This window comes from Lingula anatina, chromosome 4 (genome assembly GCF_051362555.1).
Source record: "Lingula anatina isolate TDL-2025a chromosome 4, LinAna3.0, whole genome shotgun sequence".
Lineage (NCBI taxonomy): Eukaryota > Metazoa > Brachiopoda > Lingulata > Lingulida > Lingulidae > Lingula > Lingula anatina.
In genome coordinates, this window is record NC_141770.1 from 8,065,825 (window position 1) to 8,087,386 (window position 21,562).

General features: G+C 37.5%; 2 protein-coding genes across 3 annotated transcripts; both read left to right on the forward strand.

Annotated features, from left to right (window-relative positions):
* Positions 1-243: 243 nt before the first annotated feature.
* On the forward strand, positions 244-8,253 carry LOC106150773 (bactericidal permeability-increasing protein-like). Its single transcript, XM_087012034.1, has 15 exons — positions 244-499; positions 1,307-1,418; positions 1,636-1,764; positions 2,466-2,539; positions 2,797-2,951; positions 3,258-3,321; positions 3,807-3,898; positions 4,381-4,557; positions 5,104-5,181; positions 5,781-5,951; positions 6,440-6,507; positions 6,865-6,907; positions 7,287-7,350; positions 7,688-7,764; positions 7,923-8,253. Exons 1-15 carry the CDS (start codon positions 376-378, stop codon positions 7,959-7,961), a joined length of 1,467 nt encoding a protein of 488 aa, XP_086868160.1. The 5' UTR covers positions 244-375; the 3' UTR covers positions 7,962-8,253.
* Positions 8,254-9,618: 1,365 nt separating this feature from the next.
* On the forward strand, positions 9,619-21,066 carry LOC106150768 (zinc finger protein 341-like). 2 transcript variants are annotated; one of them, XM_087011580.1, is made up of 15 exons: positions 9,619-9,746; positions 11,469-11,573; positions 12,056-12,240; positions 12,549-12,656; positions 12,868-13,041; positions 13,639-13,795; positions 14,649-14,789; positions 15,255-15,439; positions 15,675-15,866; positions 16,836-16,994; positions 17,207-17,406; positions 17,677-17,837; positions 18,352-18,552; positions 19,123-19,276; positions 19,589-21,066. In XM_087011580.1, the coding sequence occupies exons 1-15, from the start codon at positions 9,716-9,718 to the stop codon at positions 20,406-20,408; spliced, it is 2,973 nt and encodes a 990-aa protein (XP_086867706.1). In that variant the 5' UTR covers positions 9,619-9,715; the 3' UTR covers positions 20,409-21,066. The 2 variants fall into 2 exon arrangements, with proteins under 2 accessions (XP_086867706.1, XP_086867707.1); XM_087011581.1 differs by having other exon boundaries at positions 15,675-15,815.
* The last annotated feature ends 496 nt before the right edge of the window (positions 21,067-21,562 follow it).

Consider the following 21,562-nt stretch of genomic DNA (forward strand, 5'->3'; position numbering starts at 1 on the left):
CACATACTGTGACATATTATGCGTGGAAATTTTTAATTATCTCTGGAATGAGCTCGAGCTTACAGGAAATTTCAAAATAAATGGCGTCACGTGTTTTTAAAATAGATGAAAACGTGCGCCGTGTTTTTACAATCACCTGGCTAACCGTAGTAACAATTATTGCATTCTTCATTTTGCCGAATAGAAACTCTCCAGAACGAGACACACTTCCTTGTTAAAAAGACCCAGGTAGTTTCGGTATTTATTGGGGACATCTTCCGGGTTGGCTGATTTAGTCATAAGTTTGATCTGTCTGGTCTGTGCGGGTTAATATTGACTATCTATTGGAATATATCATTATAGAAGAACTCCAAATTGTAGCTTTCATAGGACGTGATGACTTCCTTGGCGAATAACGTCGCGGTCATCACCATAGTTGGGCTAATTGGGTGTGTCAAGGCAGGGGAGGCAGTCAATCCTGGCTTAAAAGTGAGAATCACCCAAGTTGGACTTAACTTTGGTGAGTACTCTTTTCATGTGGCGGGCAATTTAGAAATGATGTAATCATCATTTAATTTGGTATAGTGTAATGATGTAAACACCATTTAATTTGGTATAGTGTGATTCAAGATTCGCGATAGGTCAAAGTGAAAGACATGGGTTTTCACTGCTGCTTAGCACAATATTACCTAGGTAGCCTACTAGATTTTGGTATTGACAGCTTGATCTTGATTTCATATACATGACCACATCAGCAATAGTTAATCTGTAAAGCTAACACATGGAAAGCTATAGTGAGTAAGCTAGCGTTATAGTCCCCTGACACTTAGGGTACACAATATGCGCAACGGCGTTATAAAATTAATTGTGTTAGTGACGCTCCTCGATCCTCAGGCGCAATTTGCTCCTCTGGTTTAATTTGTTGGTGCATATCTTGTTGTTCTGTATTTTCATATAGTTTTCCCGGGTGATTTTGACTGTAAAGAAACGACCGCTTTTTCCAAACGAAAAAGAAAATAAATGCTGACAATTTCTCCTTATTTCTTTTGTATAGAGATGAATTTACTAGTATATAACTATATTGATACATTCTATGCATCGGCTCTATTTATAGAAGAAAACGATACAGGACACAGTTAAGAGAGCAGTCTTTGTGAAATGAATTGAATACATAGAATAATCAAATAAGAAAAAAAAAACGTAACTTGTGCGTTGTGAGCGATCGAGACATGTAGATGACGACGTCTTTCGACCAGACAAAAGTCATGTCGATAAAAAAAAATCATTATTTCAAATCTCAGAATAAATTTATTGTATCTTTTTACAGCTGAGAAGTCACTTGTAGACAACTTAGGTCGCAAGATCGCAGGGACCCATATCGATGACCAGCATGGGGCGGCAGACGTCGGAATTGGGAAGATCGATTATGATATTACAAAGTATACTGCTCTCTCTCTCTCCCTCTCTCTCTCTCTCTCTCTCTCTCTTACAACGCAAAGGGTCACAAACATTTCACCCCATTTGGTGTGTATAAATGTGTAATATTCTATCACTTCAGTAAGGACCTGCTATCGACACTGAAAGAACAGTGCACTACTGCTCGTTGACCATGTTCCACTTTATTCATTTTATTGATAACGAAAATTCAAATTTCAGTCTCCAGATAACAGCATTCAATCGCCCCCAGTCTCATATGTCAGTGTTACCCGGAAGTGGACTGGGGTGGCGGACATCTGGGGGGCACATTCAACTTCATGGAGACTGGAGATACAAAAGTCGAGGATGGTGAGTTCAAAGACGGTTGTCTGATATGCCACAACAATGGCGGATTTAGAAGGGGGGACGGTGAGGGGGGGGGGCAGGACGGGGGGGGGGGCATCTGCAGACCCCCCCCCCTTTAAATAATCCTGGATCCGCCCCTGCACAAGAAAAATTTTGAAATCATTTAGTTGATTAAACGTATCAGTTGGCTGTATAGCATTTCGTTGCCTTCCAAATCTTTCTATTTTTTTTTGACTTTGTGGTTAGGTGATTTTTGTCAAAGGCGGTGTTTGTGGTTAACAACCTTTTTTATGATTTATATAAAAATATCATTATTGCCTGCTTAGAATGAAATAGAAGTCTTATATTAGCGAGAGATGCCGATGAATAAATGTAAAAAAAAACACGGACACGGATATCGTACACGTATTTTAACGCAGTACTTTAAATGAATAGAATAAACGAAGAAAGCGGAGTTAACTTTGGATATTAAGAGAAAAGTATTAAAAATGACCAGGTCCGTTTCATAGTGCATTGAGCGCCAATAAGTCGCCAGCTTTGCCTTTGAGTTGACCTTCAATGTGTTATTGTTTGTGTATATTCACAACTATTTAATAAATATATCAATACGCCAGTTTCTTTTTTTTTTTTTTTTTTTTTTTTTTTTTTTTTTTTTTTTTGTAATCACACATTAATCACACATTTTTTTTGCCAATTTATAACAGGATTAAAATCAGCGACCATGGTTCGTTCGACATTTCAGTTGATGGTATTGACTTCCAGCTGGCTGTTGGTCTTGGTATGTCTATAAACCTGTCTCACCCACTTCTCTGTTATCTGTGTCTGTCTGTTTGTCTGTCTGTCTGTATGCCTGTCTCTCTGTTTGCTCTCTATCTAGGCCTTCTAACATAGGCGTGAAGGTAGGCTACATGCACATGTATATACTGATAGACCCAGATTAATTTCGTGTGATTAAATTCCATGGACAAATTTAATATAAATATGATTAACAGCGTACACTTTGAAACATTATACATACCTTTTAATCCACCACAGGTAAAGATTTCAACGGCAGGCCAAGCATTGCCGTGAGGCAGTGTAATGCCGGTCTTGGAAGCGTCCGTGTCACACTCCACGGAGGCGCCAGTTGGCTGTACAACCTATTCCGTGGCTCCATTGAACGTCCCATTAAGGAAAAAGTTACCGACTTGGTACGTAGTTTACTACACACGACAGCCTTCTTTATTTTTCAGCGAGAATAGGCAGACAATACTTTTAAATCGAAATGAAGTTTATCCAAAACAGGTTTTTCTTTGTTGCTTTTACTAACTTTTTTGTGGAATAATATATTAATACTCGTTTATGTTCTGCATAAAAATACCAGAACTAGATAAGTTGTACATATATTCCTTTTTCTGTACTTGTTCTTTGACTGAAGGTAAATCTCCCCATATATGCCTTGCCATTAAAAAAAATTAACGGCGCTTATAAATGTAGCTGTGAGTTTTTCCTTTCAGCTCTGTCCCGCCGCGAGAAAGGAAATCGACGACAACGCAGAGAGACATTTAGCAAACTTAAAAGGTACGTCTACCATCATTACGGTTTGTTTACACAAACCTAGATCTAATATAAATATGAGAAATATATAAAAAATATTTTTTCCTATTAGCAGTGCATTGGATTTTTTCTGTGTTTCTATTTATTATTTAGTTTGATAAAGGGGCGTCAACCAAATGATAAACACATGAAGTTGTATGCATAGTCTTATTCGTGAACTCGAACAAGAACGTCATATTTATATTTGATGTCATTTTACTAAATTAAATGTACATTAAAGACGTTTTCCAGAAAAAAGCTTGAAAGAACCTTTCCAACCACCTCTTTGCATTTAAAACGGGGCTTATTTCTGTTGCCTTGTGATAAAATCACTTGTAAGAAAATATATTTTATATAAATGTGCCACCTTATATCAGAGATATGTATAAGATATAAGTATAAATTATATTGTTTATATATTAATTTTATTTATTTATTTATTTATTTATTTATTTATTTATTTATTAAAGTGACCACCAAAGTCGGTAATGACCTTGAACTAGACTACCGCTTAATTCAGCCGCCACAGTTTCATACTGGTTATGTGGAGTCCTTTCACAAGGTGAGACATGTGACGTCATTTTATTTATGTGACGTCATGTGCAACCTCTTTTGTCTTGCAGTCTGTCCTCTCAAACGCAATTCTAGTCATGTAATCTGCAAACATATAAGTTTTAAGTGCACGCTGTTTTGGTTTAGCATGGACTGAATTACAGAGTGAAACTTGAAGGGTCTGCCATAGGCAAAAATGTTAAGACAAAATCGGCACACTTTTGCACCTCACTACTTCATGTTTTGTTAAATACTGGGCCTACAAAATACTGAGCCTATTTTCGTGTGCACGCACATGTATTCTATGGACATTTATGCACCATCATATCGTAGGAAATTGCTGAACAAGTATATAGCACACCATACTCCAACATTTAGGCCCTATCAAATAAAACAAGGAAAAAATATAAATTGATAAATAAAGGCCAGTTCAGTGATAGTTATTGTGATTTGTGTAGCGTTATTATGGCAAACATTACATTTTTGTTAAAGGGATTATTGAGGTGGACCACTGATAAGACTGACCCGCCCGTGGAGGCGCCGGACATGCCGGAAATGACGGGCAGTACCCGGATGGTGTACGTCCAGATGTCGGAGTACGTCATGAACACGGCTGGATACGTATTACACAAACATGGCCTGCTGAGATATTACCTGACTAGTATAGACGTAAGTTGTTTGTTTGTGTGTGTGTGTGTGCGCACGTGTGTGTGTGTGTGTGTGTGTGTGTTCGGAATACTTGCTACCATACCGGTATTTGTATCCATCGGGTGGGTGGGTGGGCGGTGCACGGTGTTGGAAATAGAGCCTGAAAGAGCCTTTCCAACCACCTCTTTGCATTTTAAATTTTAAATTTTGCCTTGTGATAAAATCACTTGTAAGAAAATATATTTTATATAAATGTGCCACCTTATATCGGAGATATGTATAAGATATAAGCATAAATTATATTGTTTATATTTATTTATTTATTTATTTATTTATTTATTTATTTATTAAATTGTGTGTGTGTGTGTGTGTGTGTGTGTTCGGAATACTTGCTACCATACCGGTATTTGTATCCATCGGGTGGGTGGGTGGGCGGTGCACGGTGTTGGAAATAGAGCAGATTAAAAATCGATCAATCTAGAAATGAAAATCACAATATGTGTCCAGCTTGTATATTTTTCTATTTAAGTTTTGAAGTTATATCTGTACACATTACCGTCTCTTCAGGTTCCTGAAGATCAGCGCCACTACTTCAAAACCAGTTGTGAGGGAGAGAAAACTTGCATGGGAAGAATAGTGCCCCAGGTAAGGACTCAGATAGCAAAGTCAGATCCAGGGGGCTTGCGTGGGGCACTTTCAAATTTGATTTATTTTTTATTTAATAGTCCCTTCATTTTTACAAAAGGATGGAGAAATGAGTCCCTCTTAGAACCATAGAAACATGTGTCATATGTTTCATTTCAATTTTTGAGAAAGGGGCCTAGGGTTACAATTTTTTGGTGCCTTCCATTTTTTTTTTTTTTTTTTTTTTTTTTTTTTTTTTGATATCCTGGTTCTGTCTCATTATAGACACACTGTTAAAAATTAGTCTTTGTAGCGGAAAATATTAATTTTACTTGGCAGTTGTCCTCCGTGCGAAGATCGTCACAGTTTCTCACTGCAGAAAGAAACGGCTGTGAAATATTATTGTCTGTCTGTAAAATTAAACTAACTGTGGGTGAACCCACTCATCAGTGATCTTTTTCGTAAACAGAATGTTGTATAACTTTCCCATAACGTGTCCATAACGTTTTTTGGTTATATAAACGTTATGGTAACGTTATAATAACGTTATATGTTTGCTGGGAAGTTACTTTTTTGTCATTATAGAATGTTATTTCTTTGTTATTTGATATACACCACAGGTCGGCGAAAAGTTCCCCAACTGCACCGTATCTATGGACCTGCGGACCACGGAGCCCCCAACCCTCTCTGTGACGGCTGGGAAAATCTTAGGGTACTTTCGAGGTGATATGCGGTTTTATGTCAAGCACCCGGAGCAGCCGAAAAACATTTACGTGTTCACAGCTTTGTCGGTAATTTGATTAGTTTTTTGTTAATTTACTTACCTATGTATCTGTTTATTTATTTATTATGTTAATTTTATTGTATTTTAGATTTATATTATTCAGTTTTGCTGTAATTGATGTCACATTTTCCGCCCTGTTGTAAATGAAGTGAACCTTAAATACTAACGTCTTATTGTCATCCACGTCAAAGTCATTCCAAGACAGTAAAACAATTGCACGAAATCACAATCCAGAATGCATAAATAATGTAAGTTTTATGACAAGTGTTTTAAGTGCCTAGTTACTCACGCTATCAAAGTTGATTTGTCATAAAAAAAGCCACATTTTACATGGCGCTTTGAATTCTGGACGGTGCAAATTAATTAATAAATTAAACACGGGAATATAAACGGATGTCAGTTTATCTGAAATTATGACTGTACTGAGTTATGAATCAAATGTTTATGAGGCCTGAATGTTTGTTTGATGACTGTCACGTTTCTTATTTACTTTAGACGCTGAATGTATCTCTGAATATATCTGTGCGCGGAGACAATCTTGCGGCCAATGTGGGGCCTTCACGGTGAGTGCCTGACAAAAATTAGTTCCATATGATATGAAACATTTACTTTCGAATTGTGGCCGTGTTAAAGTCGAAACAATTTTGTAGTTTTGATTCGTTTTCAGCCTTAGTTTAAACCGTATATATAGTGGATTTTTACTTTAATTAACTTTTCAGCATCACAGGAAAGTTCAGACTAAAATATGTGTTCGAATTGATCTAGATGCTTGAAACATGTAGCCTACATTATAAGCACCGGAGTTCAATAAAATCTCACAGTTTCAGACGCACATGAAGCCCAAACGCTTTGTCATACGTAATTGTGTATTTTTTTTTCAAAGAGAATCTAATTACACATTAATATTTTCTTGTTTTCAGGATACAGTTCGATGTTAAAGACAGCACTATCGGCCCGATTACGGTATGTCAACGTGTATTCCCTCTAGTAGCCTATACATGTATTTTAAGTAGGCAGGGGGGATGAGGGTGGGTGGCTGTTGATTTTTAAGTACTCAACGGTGACTACTAAAATATGTTGAAATAAATGTTTAATGTGAGCCAAAATCTTTTAACTGAGTTAAGTATTTGACTTAAAATAGAAAAAATAAGCACCGATGAAATTCATCAGTGAACTTGATCGTAAACGAGCGGGTTGATTTCCCGGTGGTCATTACCCTATAAACCGACAACTGTTCCATGTTCCGACGATCCCCGGTAATTGACTGTCCAGCAATTTGGTAATACTGTTCCAGAGATGTTGATTCGGGTCTTAATATTTGTTTCTGACTTTTTATTTTTAGACCAAAGGATTAGACTTTGTTGCAAACATCATTCTCAACTCGTTCATCAGACCAAAGCTTAACGGTATGTAGGGCCTGCATGTTCAGGGAACACGTCTTTGTAATAGGCCCTTATATATATATATATATATATATATATATATATATATATATATATATATATATATATATATGCTTTTCTCTTTGGTGTTTCTCAAAGTAATGTATGTTTTAATGGGAATAATATCTAATTTTAATTTAAAAATTGAAATTGTGAGAAGAACAAGTGGTGCACTTGTATAGCCTACTTACACTAGCTATTAGTTCATTTTTTTATCTTGTTAAGTTACCTAGATGTCACACTTCATTGCATTGCATTGTATCGTGATGTTGAAAAGAGCAATGTGTAATTTTTATTGCAGAGGTTGGAAATCGGGGACTACCAATTACAAAATTAGACAACGTCAAACTTGTGAACCCGAGTGTGGAACTAATGCAGGTATGGTTACTGACATTATCATTATTATTATTATTATTATTATTATTATTATGATGATGATGTAAATCCTTTAATTTGCAAAATTAATGCAATCATTAAATGGAAAATCAAAAATATATTTTCGTCACTGGTGTCCATGTCCGTTCATTTCTTTTCAGAATTCCGTTGTGATCGCTGCGGATGTGGCGTATCTGTAGTCCGCACAGAAGATTCGGAGGACTTTCATTGGATAAATCCAACGTCCAAGCACCAGTTTTATTTTATTGGTCGTCAATGTCAGATTTCTTTCACCAGTGACAGTATCAATGCATTTCCACAACTTTGTGCGACTTTGTTTTTAACAGTGTATTTACGTTTTATTACCACGAATGCACTTGATATTCCAAGTTCTACCTGTATGACAAGCTTTTTTAAAATTTTCATGGCCTATTTCAAAACTTTTAGATACAGAAAGTGCTTTTGTAATAAAATATTTTTTTCTCTCCAGAACTGTATTGTGCTCTGAAAAGCGTAGTGAGTACACGTAGGTGCTTTACAAAGCACAGATAGAGCGTTAAAATACTTGCGTTAATATTCGGACGGACTATATTGTTTAACGATCTTCAAAAAGTCATCGACTAGAATTTTGTAAAAAAAATAAATAATGATTCATATACTGTATACAAACTTAACGGAATGACCCAATGTTATAACGCAAATTTCCGTTCACAGTCAATATTCGCGATTCAGCCATAATTTGCATGGCAAATCTGTTTTGTTGTGAGCTAGGATCCAAGATAAATATTTTGGATTCTAGCTATGAGTAACTACATATCCTGGCGTTAATGTCTAAATGTGCCCATAAGATATGGCACATGCACGGGTGCTGAGCTACTAAATGTCCCAATTTTAGTGACATTTGGTGAGCCGCCCGATCACCCGATGCATAAAATTGAAACGTTCAAACGCAAATGCATTAACCTTTCCTTAAATGGGGGGAGGGGGTTCTGAGTGAGAAAGTCTATAAAAAGACAAGCCTGCGAAGACCGGGAACCGACTGCTTGAAACAATATACTCCATCGCAACACGCTGTTGACCTTACGCTTCAGAAGAGCGGATTTTCTGATCCACATTTTGATATTCAGTCGACTTCATGACCTTGCGTTAATAATCGTTCATTAAAAATGTCAGAAGCGCATTATTTTATATCTCCTTAGGTTGGCAGTAGGGGTAAGTGAGATGCCCTTATAAAAAGAATTGTCATCGAACGCAGATCGACTGCTTGGCAGTCATTCAACGTAACCTTTCCAACTTTCACGCACGACATGCAGGGGACGAGATGCTCTTGTCTTATAAATACTGTATATGAATCCTTCTATAATGGGGATATAATTTGCTGTTGAATAAACTAAACGTGGTAGATCATGAAAGCACATCAAATTGCCGAAATAACTTATTGATTTGTCACAATTTTGGATAAAATAGTGTACAATAAAGACAAGTTCTTTTTTTTTTTTAATTTTTTTTATTATCTTTTTTAAACAAGTCGTTTGGATAATTAACTGTTTTTCTACTCTTGATACTGGGGAAAATTCTGATAATTTAGTAGTATTAAAGGTTTAGAAATACATTGCTTATGGACTTATTCAACGCCTTTCTCTCCTCTTTTAGATATCAAATACAAAAAATGAATAACCAACTATCAGTAGTATTGAGATTTCGGGTTGTCTCAGTCCGCTTCTTTTTTTTTTACTTTGTACAGGTGACATTCGTCCCATATACTAAACCCAATAGTCCATTTAAAGCTAACCCGTACTACATGTAATCATACGGGAGCCCGGACTTCCATTCTTAGGACTTTCATTCCTGTTGCACCGGTGCTGTAGCTAATGCATTAGTTGCGCTGTCATGTCGCACCTGTAGCACTCTGGCAACGACATCCGGGTATTTTGGCAGTTGCGAACAAGACAAAATGGCGCAAGCATTATTCGAGGCCCTGGCGAGTGAGTATAATTTTATTTAAAATAAGATGGATTGATCACCAAGATGTGAAATCCACAAATATTAAAGAGATTGGACTGTTTTCTCATTTTGTGTATTTCACGTGGCCCAGAAGAAGCCTTTAAACTAGCTTTGCTTAAAACAATCCACAAAGCGGCAAGATATGAAGGAAATCGTAAAATTTATTTGAGAAGGTCATTTTTTCGGGTATAATCCACGAGATAATGACAATTCAGCGCAATGGCGTTCGATTTTACTCATGTCCACGTTTGATTGATGGTACAGAAAAACAATTTACCGGGACAGATCAGTAGATAAGGACAGTCAATTCGTCGGAACAGCCGGGGTGGGAGTGAGAGAACGGCACAGCGATAAACAAGACGTGACGGTCGGTTTGTTCTCACACCGGCGAAGAAAATACGATAAAAGTTTTCTGACTTTGATTACATACCATTTTCACACACCTGTCTATGTCTGTGCTGCGACAATGTTCACATGGCATCAGTTTAAATTTACTTCTGGATGTTGTGGATTTTGCTGTCATTTTCCCCCTCTTCTATTTTAGTCAAGCTTCAGTGTTGGCTGTTGCTTTCTCATAACTTTACTGCTTGTGGTCCCAACCTACAATACACGCCCTTCTTGGCCTTTAAGACAAAAGTTGCAGATGGATTAGTTTTCATTTTTTTAATCAATTTTTTAATTTAATTTTGAGGGGGAAGTCATATCCCCCCTTTTTTTCCCCCATCATATGCAAAGCAGAAGGGGTAGAAGCTGAATGAACTTACTAGTTTTCATTGTCTTGTTTATGATTGTCTTTACAATCTCAACTTAACAGTCTCAAGTTTACAAATTAATTCGAAAGTTAAGTGAACCCGTTGTCCAAACATCAAACCCTCTAAACCCTCTTTAAGTTTTGCAGTTTCATTAATTTCTCAAAGGACAGAATTTATTTTTTAACCTAGAGGCAGAATTAATTCATGTTAATTGGCTTTTAAGTCTTAGTTTTCATATTTCTTTCAATAATCTATGTCACTGCATAAAAGTAACATCTTTTATAAATATCAAAACTTCAACTCCCATTTACTGTAGAACCCATCCCATCATATTAACCCCCCAAAACATATTATTATTATTCTTTTGATTTTTATTTTTGATTAATTATAACTTATAGGTAAATGATAACACAAAGAATATGACTGTCCATTTTCCCAAGTGGGAGAAGGTGGACTTAATATCATTGTTATGTGCCATTTCATAATTCGGAACGGGCTAGAATCAGGGTTAGAAAGTATAACAGAGTTTTTAAGGACTCCAAGATAATATGATTATTGCATTTCTTCATCTCATAAGTCAGTAATATATATACCTCCTAATATTAATAGATTCCATTAGTTAAAACTAAAGCATAAGAGATGCATAATGTTAATAGTTTTTCCCTTGGCACATTCCATAGAGATCACAATATGCCTTACAATAGATGCACTAAAATGATATCAAATTATATCTTGAAAGAAGTACAGAAATTTTACAAACTATGGCAATCTAGTCCTCACCCACCCTGAGCTTCAGGGATAACTTGAAACTTAACTCTACTCCACTACACCACACTCTTGCTGTTTCAAGTAAGTCAGGGTGGTCTTCGCCTTTTTACTTACTTATAAGATAAACCTTATAAAAAAAAAAAAAGAAAAAAATCTAAATGTCAATTTCTCTGTTGTTTCCAGATGGGGTGACCATGGACAGTCAGACTGCTCTGGCTGTCCAGTCATTGCTGGAGTCCCAAGGAGTCGCCGAGGCAACATCACAACAACAACAGCAGCAGGTGCCTGGTAAGTGTAGAGTCATGGGGGGAGATGGGAGGCACTTTAGTTGCCTTAGAAGCATTGGTTGTGCTTCTATGAAGGGTTTTCCCAGCGAACTGTCCAGCTGTCAATTTGGACTGCAGTCAGCATCACTGGACGGCTTATATTTTCAAAAATTGCTGGACGGCATTTGAATTTTTTGGAAACGTGACAGCTTTAGACCCTGTGTGTGTATACAGTGCTTGTTTCTCAAAAATGTCTGCTTTACCTTTATCTTACACTCATTCTTATACTATATTGTTTATATATTGCAACAGGATGTGTTTTCTAATTAGTGTTTTGACTTAAATAAATATTTACCCCTATTAACTGAAGCTCCTCTGGGATACTTTACTTCAATTACTTGCATTTGATTTTAATAGCCATATTAGAAATGTTTCAATAAATCAGTAACAAATATTGCATTTTACGTCCATGAAGGAAATGACCAATTTTTTATCTTTTTATAGTTGAAGAAGACGACATGTTCCAGTGTGGTAAATGCAAGAAGCAGTTCAACTCCCTCTCGGCATTTGTCAGTCACAAACAGGTGCGCTGCTCTCCGCAGCAGGTCAGCCATCGGCCTACCCAGCTCCCTGGGACCAGCCATAACAGTGCTTTTACTGCTAATGTGCAGCACACTCTGAATAGACAAGTGAGTTTTTTTTTTTCTTCGCCAGTTTTCAGCTTTCAAAAGTTCATGTCTTTTTGTTTTGTGTAGCTGTTTCTGTGGAAATGAGACATGATTTAGGTGATTTTTTTTATTTGTGTGTGTGTGTATGACTGGCAGTTTTCTCTTTTAAGCAGGACCCAAATCCCTAGTCATAAGGCCACCAAGCTATTATTCCTATTTCAATTTTTACAAGCCAAAATCATGTCTGGAAAATAACATGTATTGCAGTTAAAGGTAAATATTCTATGCCATGTTACCCTCATGTGACTGTTAAGTTTGCCACCTTTCAGAACCAGTACAGCACAGTTCCTCCCTCCCCTCTTGCTCAGCTCAGCCAGGGTATGGTACTCACTGATGAACTGATGACATTCAACATAGATCAGGCTTCCCTGCAAGTGGTAAGTCCCTAAAGTTTTTTTTTTTTTTTTTTTTTAACAAATTTGACAAATAAGCATATTGAGAAACACAGAGACAAACGTCTTTTTTACAAATATGGGATATCAGATTTTGGGAGCATATCACAATGTTTAATACAATTTTGATTATCATGGGTATGATCAGTGTAAAAGGTATCACTTTAAGCTGACAATGAGGACTCTTTTTCTCCAGGGCACCAGTATTCAGGGTGGTGGTTTTGGCAGCCAGGTGACCCCCCAGCTGACCTCCTCCAGAAGTCTGACCGTCACCCCGGTGTTTGGGACGGTCAGCACAGCAGGTGTCTTCTCCAGTAATAACTCTGCCTTTACCAGCACAATACCCTCTAATCAGATCCAGACCATTCAGGTGAGGGATAAAATTTCCGTTTTTTTTTTTTTTTTTTTTTCATTTATTTACATTATTTTTGCAGTCTCCATATGTTGTATTTTCTTTGAGTGGCTATATTGTTATTCTCTTGTGTGTAAATAAGCAAATTTACATGACTCAATTTGTTACAATGGAATGTAAGTGCAAAAGTTATCTTTAAAAGGTACACATGAAGTGATAGAAAATGCCCTTTGATATAAAAGCTTGCTGAAAATTTAAGTGCACGGGAAAGCTGTCATCAAAGTTTGTTTCTGTTGAATTTTTCAAAAACAACTGAGACTTTCTTCTCCTTTCAGCTGCAATGTCTATGCCCACTTTTTCCCCTACATATCGAAGAAGTTTCAGTTGGATATTCTTCCAAAATTTATTTTAATAAAAACCTAATTTATATTATAAAATTACATTTCAGCATGACTTTCAAGAGAGGACTGAATCTGCCCTTTTATATATATAATTGATTATATGAATCAAGTTCTATATATTTGATTATATGAATCAAGTTCTATATATTTGATTATATGAATCAAGTTCTATATAATTGATTATATGAATCAAGTTCTCTGTTGTTTTATACAGATTCAGCAAGTCCCAGGTCAGTCACTGTCTCAACAACAGCACTCTCCAACACAGCAACAACAACAGCAGCAGCAACAACAACAACAGCAGCAACAGGGTATCATCAACCAGAATGATGGCAGATCCAGTAGTCTCATCACTAAGACAACTTCCAGGGGTAAGGACCTTGTTATATACATCTGAGCCTGGTTTCATCAACACTGGTTAGCCTTATCCATTGGATGAAATTGTTATCCCGTGGTCAGTTATCCTGTGGGTAAAATAATGTTTTCTAAACCCTAGGGCCCAGTTTCATCAACACTGGTTAGCCTTATCCATTGGATGAAATTGTTATCCTGTGGTCAGTTATCCTGCGGGTAAAATAATGTTTTCTAAACCCTAGGGCCCAGTTTCATCAACACTGGTTAGCCTTATCCATTGGATGAAATTGTTATCCTGTGGTCAGTTATCCTGTGGGTAAAATAATGTTTTCTAAACCCTAGGGCCCAGTTTCATCAACACTGGTTAGCGCTATCTTCTGGATAGCACTATCCATTAGATAAAATTGAATTCCTTTGGGCAATTATCCTGTGGGTAAAATAATATTTTCTAAACACTATATATTTATTATAGTTCCTGAAATTGCTTTCCAGTTGATATAAATGGTAGGTTTCCTCAGGATAACTGTCCAGAAGCCTGTATTAACTTTACCCTAAAACTGGACAATGGTAAAGGCTTGATCATTTCAACCGTGAAAAATTGTGAATTTTATAGATACTGCATTTTTTAGTAATAAATTCTTTAAATTGGAACATTCCTATTGAGTGGTGGCAACACAATTGAAAAGAAGACTTAAATCTTAAAATGCTATTCTATAAATTAAAGCACCACTATGCTACATAGAAATGTATTTTTAAATATTCCAGAATTATGTATCTTAAAAATTGATAATTTTTCCCTGGTTGAAGTGATCGAGCCATTACCATCACCAGTAACATCAGCTAAAATATCGCTAACAATCTGAATTGCAGTGATATCCCAGCTGTCAGGAGTGAAGACCAGTTCAACCAATGGGATGGACATGATCACCGTGGTTACAGACCAGGATGAGATCCAGGCTCATCCACAGATACTGCCAACACTGAAGAGGAGAAGCAAGGGTGGGGGAGGGGGTAAGGGGGTGACAGTGGAGACGAGAATGTGTTTTTGTGAATGTGAATGTTTGAGCCCATTCAGAACAATGGTCTAACAGATCTGCAGATCACATATGGCCCACCCACTAAAAAGCTTGCCGCCTAATTCCTGATTAGACACTGAATAGATTCCCTCAGGGATTTCGCAACAAGTGGGTGGGCCATATTTGATCCGCAGGTCTTTTAGTCTGCTGTTCTAAATGCTGTGTGTATGTGTGTTTGTGCTATATTATATAAGGAAGAGAGGGTGATATTTTGTGTTAAGATGCAGCAAAGTCAGTTATTTATTGTCAAGATGCGATGTATTAAATTGTTTATAAATTTGGTTGGATTTTTATTTCATTATTTAAGCAAGTTGTATTATTTTTGAAAAACATATCTATGCGCACATGCCAGTATGTATGTATGCATGAATATTTATCAATATCTGTATTTGAACATCAGGTTTAGAAGATAACTCTCCTCGTAAGAAGCTCAAGTGCCAATACTGTGACAAAATGTTCTCTAAGAACTTTGATCTGCAGCAGCACGTGCGCTCACACACGGGAGAGAAACCTTTTCAGTGTATCGTGTGCGGACGTGCATTTGCACAAAAGTCTAACGTCAAAAAGCACATGCAGACCCATAAGGTAGGGGAGGGAGTTCAAAGCATTTTTCACTCTTGTCTAATTGGTCTGATGTATTCTGTAAAAAGTTGTATTAATGTAAGCTAATAATCAAATTGTAGAATGCAAAATTTAAAATTTTTATGCATAGTGGTGTATATCAGTTAAACATATAACTCCATATAAACGGGAGCCCAAATTGATCATGACCTTGTTGTGTTAACTGTTCTTTTTTCCATCTTTTTTCCAACACTTCCAGGTCTGGCCCAGTGGCTCCAGCGGCACACTACCCAAACAGCCACCACCACAAAACCTTGTGATAGTCACGGAGGATGGAGAATCTCAGACAGTTGTCAACTCAGGCAGCGCCGAACATGACGACAACCAACAGCCCTATGTGGTGAGTATCAACGCAGGCATTACGGAGGCCACCACAGATAATACATATTTGGTAAGTGACTGCGAGAGCATGCTGAAAGGGCACGTTGCATGCACGCGTGTGTGTATGTGTGTGCGCGCGTTAATGCACTTGTTGTGTAAGTTTTGTGAAGTTGTGTTGGCTTTGTTACTAGTACCCACTGCCTATTTGAACCTGACAGTAATGTTTCTGGTATGTATTTCCTTGTGTTTTTATATGTGTGTGAGTGCATGTTTATAAGCACCTGTTTTTATTAACAAAACTGCACATGGCATGCTTAAGTTTTTAACAGAAGAGAGTAAGAAAAGTCTATATATTTAGTCTTATAGGTGAGTAATTAATCCTCTTGCCTTATGCCAACATGCCCAATGCTACAGATATTGTTTTTTGGCTTTGGGAAAGGAAAAGAATTTGAAAATTACTAATTCATCAAAAGCGGACAAAAAAATGTGACAACCCTCAGGTGACATAAAGTTATATACTTATTAAGGGTAAACTGAGGGTGTTAGAGCGTTTTGTTTTGAAATCAGTTTTTAAAATCAAATGCCTTATTACATTGATTTTATGGAAAATAAATTTTTTTCCTTTTTCTTAAGGCAAATTTTTTTTCCAATTTACGCTCGTGAGAATTGATGTGTTTCTACATATAAATATTTTTTATTTGTTTTTGTGTCAAAGCATCTGTTTTTTTCTTTTTTTCTTTTAGTTTTATACTTCCCTTTCTTAGGTTGTTGCATGATATATCAGTAAATCTTAAATTACAACATTGTTTGTCTTGGCCAACTCCAGTACATTTCATGGTTTTAGTCTAGCTAGGTAAAGTTTTTACATGTTATGTGAAATTTTAGTTAAAACAGCAGTAAATAAGACTACAAAAATCAGACAATTTTCAGTATTTCAATTAAAACCATCCTAAATTATTTCAGCCATTCATATCACATTTTTAAAAAATTAGATATTTTAAAACCTAACTGATTCGTTCACATTATGTCACTGTTCCAGTCCCCAGCACTGGGTGCGGGCGGGGATAACTCCAAAAGTGGCCTTCAACCCAAGGTGGAGATCATCATAGACAACTCCTACCTGTGCCAATACTGCCCACAGAAGTTCAAGTCTTACTTTCAACTCAAGTCCCACATGACAATACACAGAACTGAACAGGTAGGCAAAGCTTCTTTGGTCTTGTTGTGGTTGTTTATAGTATTTATTTATTTATTAATGTGGTATAGATATACAAATCACCTGGCTTCATGGGCCTACAAGTCACCAAACTTTGAACATTTTCATTGGACCGTTTTAATCTAAATAAAAGAAGTGCACTTAAAAGTCGAACCTGAAGATGATCCAATAAAATTCCCTCCCTCTGTTTTTAGGTGTATAAATGTGTACTGAAGACATGTGGAGAGACTTTCAGAGAACTAGACGCCTTTTTAGAACACACTAAAACACACGAGGAAGACATGACCTACAGATGCCATATGTGTAACAAGCAGTTTCCATCTCTCTATGAACTTGGTGTTCATCAGTATTCACATAGTCTGTATCCTAACCAGGGACCCAAGACAGGGAACAGGTGAGTACCCCCCCTCCCCCAACACACACGCACACACACACACACACACACACACACAACCCAATGCCTCTCCCTATTATTTTATTTTATTTTATTTTTTTATTATTTTATTTTTTTCAGGCCACATGTATTAATGAATATGTATTGTTTGGCCGATTGTTTATTTAGATGGTTAGTTGGGCTGTAAGATTCTGTGAACTAGAAAGATTTAGAAATTTATGCAGACTGTTTATTTAGACAGCATGAACATGTGTCTGTCTGTTTTTCTAGGGAGTTCAAATGTCCCAAGTGCTCCAACAAGTACACATCTCCTGAGGCACTTCAGCACCACCTGCAGACCTCCACCCACAAGTACACCTGTGAGTTCTGTGCTAAGCTGTTCACGTGTGAGAGGTACCTACGCAGACATCTTCTCATCCATGGAACAGGAGGTGAGAACTTAAGTTTGAACTCAATTTATTATGAGCAAAACAGTTCATTAGCATAGTAGTTGGACCACAAATGAAAATTATCAAACACAAGCCGAAAAAGTTTCATGTCATTAGCTTACGGCCAACTTGGACATAGGCCTTTATCAGACTGATGTGAGCAGATGTTGACACTCACTGACTGCTAGGTGGTATAGCAGCCAGGACCCTATTATATATGTCAGGTAGATCGACCTCCTGTCAGTATGAAAGTTTTTTGGCTTGTCTTTGATAATTTATCAGTTTATGTTCTAATATGGGGTGCATGACAATAGTGTGAAGGTTTAGTAGTCTGATGTCCACTATAGAACCATTCAGAAACTGATGAAAATATTACTTTTTTACAGACCTATAGACCTTCAGACTATCGAAGTGCACCCATGATATGAACAGGAGAAATTCTAAGTACTTATGATGATTTGATATTCTGGATTGTCCCTTGTTTGATTTTGGAATGCCATCTTTTTGCTAATTTTAGGAGAATTTGAATGTGAAGTGTGCCACAAGAAGTTCAAAACGGAGCACTATTTGAAGTCTCATGCCGTCATCCACACTGGGGAGAAGCCTTTTGAATGCGAGGTGTGCAATGCAGCATTTAACAGGAAGGACAAGCTGAAGAGACACATGCTGATCCATGAGAATACAAAGAGATTTAAGTGTCCGTTTAGAAACCACATAGGTAGGTTGTAGAAATACAAGCGTGTGGTGACATAGAGGGGATTATGAGGGAGAGTTTGGGGGGGGGGGGGGGGGGTCCTATAAGCAGGGGGAGAGGGAGTCGGATGGGTCTTCTGGAAGAGGGTCAGAATTTTTAAAGTTTACATTGATGGGCATCTAATTTTTTCCGTCCGTCAAAAATGGAGGATGGGTCAACAGTTCAACAAAGATAATTTGGAAGACTGTCAGAAAATATCTTTGGATCCACCCCGTACAAGTGTTTATTATTGCATGTAAATTGTTAGTATACAAGTCTGGGGTAGCGCTAGCAATTTTTTTCGCTTAGCCATATCACCCTTTTTTTGTCAATTTGTTATCAAAATGGTTATAATTTGACTAAAACAAGTCAAATCAAGCCCGTTTTCTTTAGCCAATTACGGCCAGTTTTAGCATTTGGCTAAATTGGCGAGTGTTAGCGCTACCCCAGCAAGTATGTACAGGGAGAAAAAATAGTAAAAAATAATTTAAAAAATAGTGATTAATGAATTTCTTTTTCGTTTTTCTGAAAACTATACTTTATCGCCCATACTAGGTTGTATGAAAGCCTTCAACAGACCAGACAAGCTGAAGGCACACATCATCACTCACAGTGGTATCAAACCTTTCAAGTGTGGAGAGTGTGGGAAAGAATTCAGCAGGAAGCCACATCTGAGAGAGCACGAACGAGGACATAGGGGAGAGTACAAGTAAGTACTCTAGGTATCATATAAACAGAGCATCGGGTGGGTCACCCACTTGTGTTATTGGTACCTAAACTTCTTGGCCATTCGCTGATTTATTTATGTTGAATTCATATATGTTTTAAGGTCTTTTTTTAAATTTCTACATAAAAGTAATCATCAGAGCTTTTTTACATTAGAAACACTGGAGTTTCCTTACTTGATAAATAATGTTATTTGCATATATGTGTTTGTTTAGTTGCCTTTGTTAGTATATTACAAAATGATAATTTGTACTTTTTGTTTTCTTTTATTTTTATTATTATTATTATTATTCAGATTTCACTGCCAGGAGTGTGGGAAAGGTTTCACTCGTTCCAAGCTACTTCATAACCACCGTTGTCCCATACAGGAAGAGAACGAAGACATTGACTCCATGGATTCTGTTGACGCTATCAACTTAGACACCCAACAGCCAGCAACGGTGAGTCGCCAACAACCGGCAAGAAAACCCGCAAAAGACACGGCTAAAGCCACAAAACGGCGCAAGATGATCACCGTCACGGAGCAGTCCATACGCGAAGCTCGCTCGAAGCTTCCTGGGCAAAGACCCATGACACGACGAGGACGGAAAATTAAATCTTACGGAAGATTTGATAGCTATGAGAAAAAGACCACATATGCTGGCGAATCTTCAGACATGTTATCTTTCGATTCTGTTCAGTCACGGCTCACAAACCAAGCGTCGTCTGCTGGTGCCACTCCAGGTCAGGTGGGTATGGATGACCAATCAGGAGCCGCTATGGAGACCGTGCTAGCCAATCAGAACGTTGATCTCACGTCAGCTGACATTGCCACCTCCCTGCCGCAGAGCGTCATGTCCAGTGATCCGACGTTGCGGAACGTGCAGATTATTCAAGACGGGAATAGTCTGCAGATCGTTGTGGGAAGCCCCGTGGCCTCGGAGGTCGGGGGAAACCCAACCATTCTGGTCGCCACAACCCTGCCGCTCGACCAAGCCTACGAGAACACAGACTCAGTTCATATGTCGTCTGCCTACAGTCAAGAAGACGTGGACCCCGTACTTCAAGGAACGGAAAACATGCTAAGAGAATCGGCCGAAATCCTCAAGTCTGCTGATCACAACAAGTCTTATTGATAATGGCGTCTTACTTAAGGCGCACATAATTTTTTTCCAAGGCACACGATGACACTGTATGTTACTTTTTTTACTTTGGCCATGGACAGTTTATAAGATCAATATTTTCCTTACAGTTTAACTCGGGATTGGTAAAAAATAAGTTATTTGGCTAAGGTCAAATTATCGATATCATGAATTACAGAATGGGGTTGTTTTTGCAGTCATCCCGTGTACGGGGATGCTACATTACTCTAGATTACACATCTTGGATGTCTGCTTTCAGGAAAACTTTCTCATCTCCAGGTTTACCAAGCTTAGACCAACTATGACCTCACGAGTATGACGAGTTACATAGCATTTATGGCATATCAGGGTCAATTTCTTATTTTGGTATTTATGTCAATATGTGTAGTATATTTTGAGTGTCATCTCCCTCAAATGGATGATAATTGGAGTCTACACAGCCTGTTTTCTTTTACAAGAGTAGCATGCGATCTATCAATAATAAGCGTAACTATTTGCGCTTATGTCTTGACCACAATTATGCAAATTATACATATTTTATTCAATTATACTGATGTCGGATTCAGCTTGAAGCGTTTCGAATATTAATTTTTTTCATTTATTGTAGTAAAAATGTGTCTGTGCACAATAAAAATAATTTTTTCACAGAAAATTTGTTTCAAAATACGTAAATAAATATTGGTAGTTGAATATGAAAAATTATTAATCTTACGATGATACTTCAGCCACACGTGTGAAAAGGAAATGCCCTAGTAATGATGGTCTCTTTGGGACCGTTCCCATAACGCTGTCGTGCTAGCTGGATCGACCTAACTCCTCGGGGATTCTTGCTAAATTGCATTCAGAGGTTTTTAAGCCTCTGTCTGTCACGTCCTCTTGTAACGTAATGTCGGGAGAACTTTTGTGGTACATGAAGTTTTTCATGTTGCCTTGCAATGGGGCATGCCAGACAGCTTAAAAGCCGATTACATTGACTGTGCCTAAGAGAGAATCCCCACTGAGATAGATCGATCCTGCTATTACGATAAGGTTAAGAAAACGCAGTGCTTGTTAAGGGAGGGTTGTTCAATCCCACGTGGCACTTCACAACTAAAAATCAGTTCACCTGAAGAAGACCTTGTGATGAGGTCGAAACGTCGTGATCTTTC